The sequence below is a fragment of the Phyllobates terribilis genome, unplaced genomic scaffold (genome assembly GCF_046119375.1).
Source record: "Phyllobates terribilis strain yellow unplaced genomic scaffold, ASM4611937v1 Scaffold_13__5_contigs__length_258822181, whole genome shotgun sequence".
In the NCBI taxonomy this organism is placed as follows: Eukaryota; Metazoa; Chordata; class Amphibia; order Anura; family Dendrobatidae; genus Phyllobates; species Phyllobates terribilis.
The window spans coordinates 213630525-213643021 of NW_027362773.1; the positions used below are offsets into that span (position 1 = coordinate 213630525).

A 12497-nucleotide genomic window follows, 5' to 3' on the forward strand; every position below is an offset into this window, starting at 1 on the left:
CAGTGTGCGCTTCTGTCTGTCATCCCCCCCGGGGGTATTCGCTGCCTTCCATCAGACTGTACTTCTGTATGTTCTGTTTTTAAAGTGGTGCTTCAGCTAAACCTGATCAATATTTCGCTTTCCATGCGTGAAGAACCAGATGTTAGAAGTTTCCCATTGTTGGGAGGAAAAAAAAATAAAAAAAAGGCTCCATAAGCTTTCTAGCAATCAATGCGCGGACACATGCGCTTTAAATCCAGCAGGGGCGGATCCTTTTCCTTGAAGGGTGCATATATTTTTGGTTTAACAGCTGCTTTTACAGTGATGAGCCTTTAAATAGACGGTGTCAGAGTTCCCGGCCACTTGCATTGTGCAACCTCCTACTGTCCTCCCTTTTGTACGCCGCCTGAGTCCTTTCCTTTTTTTTTTTTTTTTTTTTTACAAATTGTTAAAGGAACACTCCAGATGTATAATCTATATATTGTTTTTTACTTATTTTCTATTTTTTCTTTTACATAAGCAACTTTGTAATATAACGTATATGCGAAATCCACTTCCTTCTCCTCCTGGACTGATCTTTCATTCTTAAAATTCTTAATTCATGGGTAAAATCTGCCTAAATTTAATACAGATTTTCCCATTACTGAGATAGGAGATGACAGTTTGTGCTTATAAAGTTCTATTGAGAACTGTAACTGTCTTTTCAGGAGAACTTGTAGAGGAATATCTGTGTGTTCCACTAGCTCCTCCCCTCTCCATACAATGTCTGTGTGTTCCACTAGCTCCTCCCTTTTCCATAGAATGTCTGTGTTCCACTAGCTCCTCCCCTCTCCATACAATGTCTGTGTGTTCCACTAGCCTCTCCCCTCTTCATAGAATGTCTGTGTTCCACTAGCTCCTCCCTTTTCCATAGAATGTCTGTGTTCCACTAGCTCCTCCCCTCTCCATACAATGTCTGTGTGTTCCACTAGCCTCTCCCCTCTTCATAGAATGTCTGTGTGTTCCACTAGCTCCTCCCTTTTCCATAGAATGTCTGTGTTCCACTAGCTCCTCCCCTCTCCATACAATGTCTGTGTGTTCCACTAGCCTCTCCCCTCTTCATAGAATGTCTGTGTGTTCCACTAGCTCCTCCCCTCTCCATAGAATTATAATGGCACCACACCAACTGTCATCTCCTATCTTGGCAATGGGGAAATCTGTCTAAATTTAATACAGATTTTCCCATTACTGAGATAGGAGATGACAGTTTGTGCTTATAAAGTTCTATGGAACATGCATTAGATCGTCTGCGTCTTGCCTCTAGATCCTCCCCTTCCATAGAATTTTACAAGCACCAACTGTCAGCTCTTAGATTTTTCCCGAGTGAAAAATCAATCCTGGAGGAGAAAGAAGCAGATTTCTCTGATAAGATATATTAGAAAGTTGCCTATTTTCATCTGTACTAACGATTTATGAAATAAAAATTAAAACGGTTACTCTTTCAGCTGGTGGCTGCAATATACACATTCACCCAAACATGCATGCATCATGCATGTCCTCTGCCAGACGTTACAGCACATCTCCCCTGAAAACAAAAGGATCAGACATGTTGATATTTAACATGTCCGATTCTTCTCTTTTCCCATCAGAGAGTTGGATTAGGATTTTGACTTATCTTGTCAACGTTGGCAGGTCCAGCCACCATTTATATAACGTGTATGACCCCGTTTAAGCCTAATGCAATTTTTTTTTTTTTAAAGATTTCTTTAAAACTCAGCTTTGCAAAATCTATGTTTTATCAGTCGACTTTCACAGAAGACTAAATATTTTCTGCCCCCATATTGCTGCGTACATAATAAAATGTGATGGTGAGGACAATTCAGAAAAGTTGGGTGACTCCTCCTTTGTGACTTGCCACATTGACGATATTGGATTTCATCCAATTGTATTGATTTAATGCGTTTTTGGTGCCTTTTTTGGGGGAATGAAAAGGATTGAGAGAGGATTTCTCAGGGTTTTATGATGTTGACTGTTTTCTCTTATAGACTCTCATTACCTTTTGTTTTCTGTATTTTCCGCAGCACTTACAACAGCACGAGAGTGGGGTCGAGGGAGAGTCGTCCTACTATCACTGTGTGCTATGTTCTTACTCCACTAAGGCCAAACTCAACTTAATCCAACACGTCCGATCCATGAAACACCAACGCAGCGAAAGTCTGCGCAAACTGCAGCGGCTCCAGAAAGGACTTCCAGAAGACGAAGAAGACCTAGGCCAGATTTTTACCATCCGGACATCTTCACCTCCCACAGAGTCTGGTCAGTCTCTCTTTACTCTGTATTTGTCTGTCCCTCATTACCGTGACTATCGGATTGCGGGTGCACCATTATACTTGCAGTACTCACTAGAGGGTATGTGCACACCTGTGTTTACGGAGACACATCTGCTTTTTATGTATCTGCAGATTTTCCAACCACACTAACCTTTTCCTCCATCTTCCCCTTGGGGTGCTTTCTACTAATTGCTGCAATAATGAGACCGTACAAGTATCTGGAGAGACAGACAATCATACCCACGCTGCTGCCCCTGGGATACCACGCCGAGTGCAGTATTCTCACTTGTGTCTGCCGTGGAGCTTATTCCCGTTCTTGCTGCCCAGACTGTTTCATGCTAAAGTTAAACTCCAAAGCATCCGACAGTAGAAAGAAAAGCATTTTGCAAATTGCGAAGTGCTGTATTAAACTATGTTCACATGTCTGCATGTTTAATGTACACGCCAAGAGCTGGACATAGTCGGGGGCTTTTATTGACCGGACAGAGTGCCGGTGTGGCATACATTAGGGTTGTATATGGCAGGACAGTTTCAGCTTCTGTGTATACAAATTCATAGGCCATCACTGATCCTAGAGGTGACCATCTGGCTTCCTTAGATTGGTACATATCACTTTTAGAGTTGGTAACCTTTTAGAGTTGGCACGAATTGACTCCCAGGACCCATTTCATCAGTAATCTGTAACCACTGAACAGAAACCTTGAGAACCTCCTCTTTTGATTAGCGAACTTGGTGGATGTCATCGTTGCGAAGTGACTTCACACCAAGCCAGATAATCAAAAATAAGAGCTATGGATGCCAGGAGGTAGGTGGCGATTCTCACGGCTCCCGTCCCGTGGTCACAGATTACTTATGTTGCCACGATGTGCTGTCAATAAGGACCGTCGTGGGTCTCCCGACCTGAGCTTACGGTTACCTAGGCATATATTATGTTGTCAGCTCAGGTCGGCTGACCCGCGTTCAGTCCGGGCTTTTGCATTTTAGGTTCCTACTTTCCTTTCTGGATCCTTATTGCATTGTTTCCCCTTCTGTCCCCAGACCTGTAGCTCTGAGGGGCCTTGCTGCTTTTGTGCATGGCCTAGCCAAAAAAAAAAAAAATGCCGGCCTCTCACATTCCTCCAGTGAGACAGAGTCTTCTTAGTGGACGTATTGTTTCAGCAGATTCTGTTAATCTCGGCCGAGTCCTTGGCATCTCTTCTCTAGCACATTGCCCTCATTGTTACCGGTCTCTGTTGAAAGTGTGTGGGGCTGCGGAGGGTGGGGGTCTATAAGGGATACTGAGCACAAAGCCTGCTCCTTGAAGGGAGCTTTTGTTTGGACAGGAAGAGGTTGAGTGTTACTGTCAGACTCTGATTCCACCAGTTGTCTCCCAGTGCCCGGGCTCCTCCTCGTTCCCTTGCTCGGACTTCATGGAGCTGACGCTTTGTGTGTGCATGTGTGCACGCGGAGAGTCTGTATCTCATTAACCCCATCATTTGGGCCTTTACCCCTCTCTTTCTGCGGCCCCCTGCGTGAAGCATCTCATGTCAGTCATGTGTGCATACAGCTCCTTCACACTCAATATGTTCCCCATTGTCTGGCTAAGCTGTAACACAATAATACAGATACGTGGCTTTTCAATGCAGGGTGCCGCACCGGGGTACAAGGCTTTCCCCTACGGTCCTTGGTTTCCACGAGGCTGAAAGCTGCAAAGAAAAACCGTGCAATACCACAAATTCTGACTTGTGGTGGCTTTCTTCCCTTTTTCCAGTCGCCGCACCACAAAAACAGATTTATTTTATACCCCAGGTTGTTCCTCAAAAATGTGCACCACTCACAATCCCTGTCCCCACTGCGGCTCAAAATTTTGCACCTAATTTCACAGGACGGCATTTTTTTATTAACATGCATTTTTTACACTTTTTTTTTTTTTTATTTGAAACACATCGGCCAAAATGATTGACGTCCGGCCTTCATTTTTTACATGAATTTATGAGGATTTGGCGTGGATGTTGATGCAGATTTGCTAAGAGCGAATTCTGTGGTAAAAATCTCCAACATACCTTTACGCACTGCGGATTTAAAGTTCCCACCAGAGGACGAGATTTGCTAAAATATCATCCCTTTTACTGCTACCTTATTACACTGTGGAAAGTCTGCCGAGTGTCCAGAAGTCTCCTCTAAAGGCGCCCATAAAAATGGACCGACATTGACCGAAGAGAAAAGCATCTTTGGCCACATCGGTTGGATTTATTTTGGGCCAATGATGCAGCCTTAACCCCAGCCAAAAAAATTAATCGTGCCCGATCAGTGTTTTCAACGAACGTGTCGAAACGCTTGAAATTTGCCATTTAGTCCAACTTTTATCTTGTGTATAGGAGGGCCCTTAGGGATGATACTTTGCGTTTTTGGGGAGTTATTTTTAAATTGGGGTTTAGTCTTTCAATGGTTGGATCCAATGGACAATTGATCGGCCACATTTTGAATGATCAAAACCATATGCGTACGGCCTAACTTTACAAGGAGCCTGAGAAGCGGCCCTAAGCGGTGGAAGAAGTTTTGGCTTCTCCTTTTTTGTTTCTTCTGGCTGCCACCCTGTGAGTTTGCTGCTGCCGGGAGTCTCCAGCACTTGTGCTTCCAAGGCGGTAAGATGCAGACGGGAGGAGAGCCGACTCAGGAATTTCAGCAATGCCATGTCCTGTTTCTTGTTTGCTCTCCCCTGCTCCAAGCACAGTGACTTGGAAGAGGATATGAAAGTCTTCATCCTCCCTCAATTTTGTTTTTATTAAAGAGTTTGCTGGGTAATTCTGGCTTCTATTTAACTTGCCCCCGGCTGTGTGAGCAAGGGCAAGGTTGGGGTGGGACACAAAAAATCCTTCAAAAAAATCCAGCTTAGGTTCTTTTTTTTTTTTTTCCATTCATTTATTCTATTTCTTTTTTTCTTTCATTCCAGAGGGTGAGCGATAAGGAAATGTGGTAAAACATCTCACCCTTTATCACCTTCACCTTGTTTTTTAGCAATTTGTTATGCACATTATATGATTTATATCTCACAAAAAAGGATTTCTAATTATCTCATTTGCTCATCGCATTCTTGTACCAGTCGGTGAGATGGTGCCAGAAGGGGTGTGTAAAGTTAGTGTGGAGCTTGTTTCACCATCGCTTCTTTATCTCGCATATCTTTCGGTTCTGAGCACCTCCACCAATATTTACATGTATATGTGTGCATTTTAAAAAAAAAAAAATTTTTTAGAAGATATTTTAGGGATTTTTCAGCATTTTAATTATCTTTTTTTCCAGAAAGCAATTTTATAATTTTTTTTTTTTTTTTTTAACACTGTGCAAAGCCGACAGCCATCCCCTTTTCGTGGGGGACCTGCACATGTATTTGTAGGCAGTTGGAGCTTCTCGTACAGCTCTTAGAATGGAGCAAAATTGGCAAAGTAAAGTAAATTTGATAAATTTATTTTTTTCCCATTTTCAGCTGATTTCTGAAATATCAGCTACAAGTAGGGATGAGTGAACATTCTCGGATATTGAGTTATCCAAGAGTGCTCGGGTTCGGATAGAGGAGCCGGCGTGCTCGAGTCAAATGCTCCGGTGACTGTGGCCACATGTATCATGCCTGATACACCGCTGCTAGACATGCGGAGAATTCCCGATACATGCGACCTCAGCTACCCGAGCATTTGACTCGAGCACGCCGGCTCCTCTATCCGAACCCAAGCACGTTCGGAGAATTCAATATCCGAGCATGCTCGCTCATCTCTAGCTACAAGTAATCCAACCTCAAGCATTTAACCCTTCCACTAGTGAAAACTGGGAGATTGTTGGGATAGTCACTAATCCCCAGAAAGGAGGACTCCAATCTCCCATTCTCCCCACCCCTGAGTTAGAAGACCACGCCTTGGAGGAGTTTGCATAACGCTATCTGTCTTGTGAAAGTACATTACATAGGCATTATCGACCGAGCGTCGGACAGATACCCACCAGTGGTTAAATGACAAATGCTTCAGGCCTTTACCCCCCATAGTGATGGCAAGCCATTTTATGGAAAAAGAGTGCACCCTCATGGGACCGAAAACAATGAATTAATTTCTTTCGCTATGAATCTGCTGCAAATTCTGCATGTTTTCCGTGAGGACTTTACCCCATTCATTGCAAGAAGTATCATTAGCAGTGAAGAGCTACATCTTTAGGTCGATAATCGGTATACAGGCCGGCAATCACCTGACGAAGAGGCAAAACTCTTGTTCATTGGGTGCGCTGATTTGTGAGCAGACTTCAAAATCACGTTTCTCTGCAGCACATCGCCCAGTGTAAACAGGACATGAGCTGCAGAAAATAGTGCACAAGAACGGTCATATTAACGGTGAGTCAATAACTGCCCATAGGCGTGAATGTAGACTTATCTACTGCCAATCAAGATGCACTATGTGTCTCCTAACACTTAAAGGGATTTCTTAGGACAACACCTTTGCAGTTTGCATCTACTGGATATAAGTGGGGTCATCTATATTAGTTTTATATGAACTAATAGGAGTGACAGGCACAGGTTACCCCTTTAATTACCTACTGATTGAAAGACACGAGTGTTTCATAGACACAGAGTACTTTATATCTGGGTGGAGAAATCTTTATTCCTAGCAAGATAACGTGGAAAATGGCCACCTCGTCTTTGTAGGATTTTTTCTCTAAAGGCTACTTTTTAATTATAGTCTCTGTGTCTCGCGAGCACAGTCTGGAAGAATGCAGACTCCTCATGTACAAGTGGGACAGTTCGTTCACCCTCCTCCTTCCCTCTCCCATGTCCTCTCCCCCACCCCCCACCCCAGTCACTCATTTCGTCTCCCTGCGCAAATTGAAAACGACTAACCTTGTCATATTTAGTGCACTGCTCACAGCCGCTGCCTTCCAGGGCTAATCAGGCACAAACATATTCGCAAAGTTGCTAAGCTCTGAGCTGTCTTCTAAGCATTAAAGTGTCCTGTCTGCCTGGGAGGTCACTCCTATCTTGGCCGTGCCGCTCATGTACGGCCAGTAATATTGATTGATTAATGTATAAAAAGCACCAAATCCATTTGCTTCTATGAAACGGAGCAAAGTGCATTCACTCGCCTGGAATTTTCACCTCATCCTTTTGTTTGAAGGACGCCTATATTCTGATATTAATATGCCAACAAGATTTTTTTTTTCTTTCTATTTTTATGTTTACTTTCAGTCGTGCTGTTTTTCCATTAATTTACGCTTCAAGAGTTTGGCTCGTTTTTTGGCTTGCTAATTTTTAGACACTAGAATAATTGCAAATGGATTTTTTTTTTGGGGGGGGGGGGTTACACCAATCTCCCAAAGGATAGGTAATAACTTGTGGATCGGTTGTAACGGGAAGAAGAAACAACCGATCCAGAGAACAGGGCTCTGAAATGTCGTGACGGAATGGACTCCATTGGGCCTGTAGGGCAAAAATCCGAGCTCTGTACTCCACTATGTCCAGCAGTCCCGTAGACAATGAAAGATGTAGAGGCAAACATTAGCATAGTCCGTGGTCCTATATAGTGTCCTTAATAGGGTATTCCCATTTTGTAATGTGATGGGTCATCACCAGGATATGACATTACTTTGATTGGTGGGGGGTCCAACCTTTGGGACCCCAACTGATCTTAGGACTGTAGAAGCCGCTGCGCTGGTGTAGTGCCGTGACCCCTTTACCGTTTTCTGCAATTTTCTGCACAGAGAAGTTGACAGGACCACAGCGATGCAAGGAAAATGTAGAAGTAGATGCAACTTTAAACCATTGCTATGGCCCATTAATTCTCAAAATTGATGGAGGTCCCAGAGGTCATTTTGCCTCCACATTGGTGTAAAGCTAAATCCCCTTTTAAGGGTAAGTTTACACATTTTCGAGGGGTCTTATGGAGCTGATCCACTTTGAAACACACCTAAAAAGTCGCTCAAAAAAACACTTGAAAGGCCTGTCCTATTCATTTTTATTCTAAAACCACTTTGTCAATTAAATGTTTAGACTTTTGAGCTTTTTTTTCCCACTTCAGGATTTAAAAAAACACCCGGTGGAAGAAAGAAAGAGAGAGTACAGGTCATTCTTTTAATGCGGTTCCTGATGGAAAATGCTCTAAACTAGTCATTGTCCAAGTGAGGAGATGCAAAAAACACTATGCTAAATAAACGCTTAAAGAAAAATAAAAACATGTCGCTGTTCACGTTTTCAGTTTTGTGAGCTTCTTTTGACCACAGACCGGTTAAAAGTAGTGAGGGAACCATTCTTCAGGCGTCTTCCATTTGGAGGGCGCTCACTAATTGATGCAATGCAAGGCCAAAGACATCACAAAAAATGCTCAGGAGACGACCTTAAAGATGTGTTTAAAAAGTGCTTGGGAAACAACCGGAAAGACATCTCAAAAAATGCTCAGGAAACAACTGTAAAGACGTCTAAAAAAACACTCAGGAAACTACACTAAAGGTGTCTCAAAAAATGCTCAGGAAACAGTAAAGATGTCTCAAAAAATGCTCAGGAAGCAACCGTAAAGGCGTCGAAAAAGACACTGCATGATAAAAGACGCCAGCGTGTCTTGAAGCGTCTTCCTCCTTAAACTCTCGGCTGGTTCACGAGCATCTAAAAGATGTCGTGTGCACATACCCGCAATACTTCCGGAAATGAAAAACTCAAGAAGCTCCTCAAAGAAGAATCTCTTTCTGAAGTGGTTTCCATTAGAAAATGCGTGTTCTCTGACAACCTTAGTTTTCCTTGCACAACGTTACCCCAGGCCACCGGGTCTGCAGGAAAAAAATAGTAATGCAGACAGTGTCACTGCAGCCCTTTCTTGCTCACGATCATTGGGGTCACAGAGGTCAGACCATCAACAATCATAAAGCGATCGCACATCCTAGTGATATTTTGTAAAAAGCTGGAAATACCTATGTAAAAGGGTTGTCTTGTAACCCCCTTCTTATACACACCTGTGTTACCTAGGATCCAGGCAACACTTTTGGCATGTAATCATACATACAGATCTTGGTGCGGATCTCTATGCCAAAGCTAGAAGTGGACTTAACAAGGATGGGGAATCTAAAGGGAGAGTTGATACTACTTCTCTCTGCCAAATCCACTTCTGGATTTGGCTCAATAGACTGCTTCAAAAACTTTGTGGCTTAGACTGTGTGTACACAGAGTGTTTTTTAGGAGCTTTTGGAGCAGAAACTGAACAGAAACTCTCCAAATCCTCCTCAAAAAAACAAAACGTTTCAAAAACTTGGAGGTGTTCTGCTCAGTTTTTGCTCTGAAAATTTTGCAAATAGACTGTGTGCACCTACCTGTAATAAGATGAAAGATGTGTAGCCAGGACGCCCACCTCTGTTTTTTGTCTTCATCATCCTGTGACCTCTCCGCATTCGTAGTGGCCTGACTTAATATATGCTGACAATTAGCTGATTGGGAGGGCATCGTGACGAGGGCATCCACGGCCGTCACCCTTTAGATCTTTTGCCACTTTTACAGGATCTCACAGTATGGAACAGAAAAGTGAATTTTCCTCTAAAGCCTTAAGTGGGGAAGCCATGCTAATTGTAAATCAATGCATCTTAAAATGTGCCATTGATCTGCAGTTAGAAGTTAGAAGGGAAACTGTAATTACTGCCTGATCCAAGGGCTTTTTATTCTAGGGTTCCCAGCAAAATAAATAGAGATGATGAATGATTTCTTCATTAAAGTCATCTTTTTTTTTGTTATTTTATATTGTTTATTTTATATTTTATTTCATGTTTTGCTTTTTTTCCTGCACTTTTCTTATTAACTTATGTCAGTCATCAGTTGGCGTATGGAGAAGCCATATACAGTGGGGAAAATAAGTATTTCATACACTACCGATTTTGCAAGTTTTCCCACCTACAAAGAATGGAGAGGTCTGTAATTTTTGTCATAGGTCACCTGTGAGAGACAGAATCTAAAAATAAAAACCAGAATATCACATTGTATGATTTTAAAATAATTAAATTGCATCTTACTGCATGGAATAAGTATGCGATCACCTACCAAAGAGCAAGAATTCTGGCTCTCACAGACCTGTTAGTTTTTCTTTAAGAAGCCCTTCTACTCTCCACTCATTACCTGAATCAATTGCACCTGTTTGAACTTGTTACCTGCATAAAAGACATCTATCCACACAGTCAATCAACCACACTCCAGCCTCTCCACAATGGCCAAGACCAAAGAGCTGTCTAAGGACACCAGGGACAAAATTGTAGACCTGCACAAGGCTGGGATGGGCTACAGGACAATAGGCAAGCCGCTTGGTAAGAAGGCAAGAACTGTTGACACAATTATTAGAAAATGGAAGAAACACAAGATGACTGTCAATATTCCTCTGTCTAGGGCTCCATGCAGGATCTCACCTTGTGGGGTAAGGATGATTCTGAGAAAGGTCAGGATTCAGCCCAGAACTACACGGGCAGACCTGGTCATTGACCTGGGACCACATTACCATTAGTAACACACTATGCTGCCATGCATTTAAATCCTGCAGAGCACGCAAGGTGCCCCTGCTCACGCTAGCACATGTCCATGCCCATTTGAAGTTCGCCAATGACCAGGCGTGGGGCATGAGAGGAAGGTCATGTGGTCAGATGAAACCAAAATAGAACTTTTTGGTATCCACTCCACTCGCCGTGTTTGGAGGAAGAAGGACGAGTGCAACCCCAAGAACACCGTCCCAACTGTGAAGCATGGTGGGGGAAACTTCATTCTTTGGGGGTGCTTTTCTGCATAGGGGACAGGGCGACTGCACCATATTGAAGGGAGGATGGATGGGGTCATGTATCGCAAGATTTTGGCCAACAACCTCCTTCCCTCAGTAAGAGCATTGAAGATGGGTCGTGGCTGGGTCTTCCAGCATGACAATAACCCGAAACACACAGCCAGGGTAACTAAGGAGTGGCTCCGTAAGAAGCATTTCAAGGTTCTGGAGCGGCCTAGCCAGCCTCCAGACCTGAACCCAGTAGAAAATCTTTGGAGGAAGCTGAAACTCAATGTTGCCCAGTGACAGCCCCAAAACCTGAAAGATGTGGAGAAGATCTGTATGGAGGAGTGGGACAAAATCCCTGCTGCAGTGTGTTCAAACCTGGTCTAGAACTGCAGGAAACGTCTGACCTCTGTAATTGCAAACGAAGGTTTCTGTACCAGATATTAAGTTCTGTTTTTCTATTGTATTGAATACTTATTTCATGCAATAAAATGCAAATTAATTATGTAAAAATCAGACAATGTGATTTTTTTTGGATTTTTTTTAGATTCTGTCTCTCACAGGTGAAGTGTACCTACTATAAAAATTATAGATCTCTCCATTCTTTGTAGGTGGCAAAACTTGTAAAATCGGCAGTGTATCAAATACTTATTTTCCCCACTGTAGTCCACTTGCAGGGTTTCTTCAGCTGGATGCCACCTGCGTGCAGCTATATTGGCATTCCTTGGCACCGGTGTTCATCGGGCACAGTCACGCTGGGAGTCCCGCTTGTCCCTCATACATTTCGCCCTGTCACCGTCTCATAACAAGCTTGGAACAAGTGGCAGCTGCTGGCTGGAAATTGATTTAATTAATTGCTATGCCAATAAGCCAGCTCGTTACGTCTGCCATTGGTTAGGAGGATGGCTAACAAGTCCACTGATCAATGGAGCCAATAAAGATTTTACTCATTAATGAGAAGAGCACTAATTACTGTTATCCGTTGACCAATTAGGCTTAGTGGTTCTTATGCTGGTGTGCGCGCTTACCGTTTAGCTTACAGTAAAGAAACGGCGGCGGGCAGCTAAGAAAATGATAACAAGGGCACTGTGCCCTTGGATGGGTTATGTGTCAGAGTGAGGGCAGCCCCTGGGGCGCAAGGAGGAGGCCCAGGTCGTACACTGCTCAGGCTCCTCCGTTCACTATGAAGCATGGTATAGTTTGTGTTCTGTGTATCTAATGAATAATAATCCAATTAAAGTACATTACCGGTAATTACAAGGCATCGTGTTGCCATCTTTTTGACAACTTCTTAAATTTCTTAATGTCTTAATCTGGGAAAGGAAGGTGACAACAAAAAGTTGGCAAAAGTTCAGACATGCTTAACTCATTACATGAGACTGCGCAGTGACCAATGTAAAAGCCCCCATATATACGTTAGACTTAAGGTCAACGGGCTTGGAAGACAGTCTAGTGTGTATGGGGGCCCACAATTCTC

At 43.1% G+C, this 12497-nt stretch overlaps 1 protein-coding gene across 3 annotated transcripts in view; it reads left to right on the top strand.

The window, feature by feature from the left end:
- ZFHX3 (zinc finger homeobox 3) overlaps positions 1–12497 on the top strand; it is a 253250-nt gene that overhangs the window by 219632 nt on the left and 21121 nt on the right. For all 3 annotated transcript variants that reach the window (XM_073659266.1, XM_073659267.1, XM_073659265.1), the window contains one exon: positions 2040–2274. In XM_073659266.1, coding sequence (XP_073515367.1) covers positions 2040–2274 — 235 coding nt within the window. The remainder of the gene's footprint in view (positions 1–2039; positions 2275–12497) is intronic.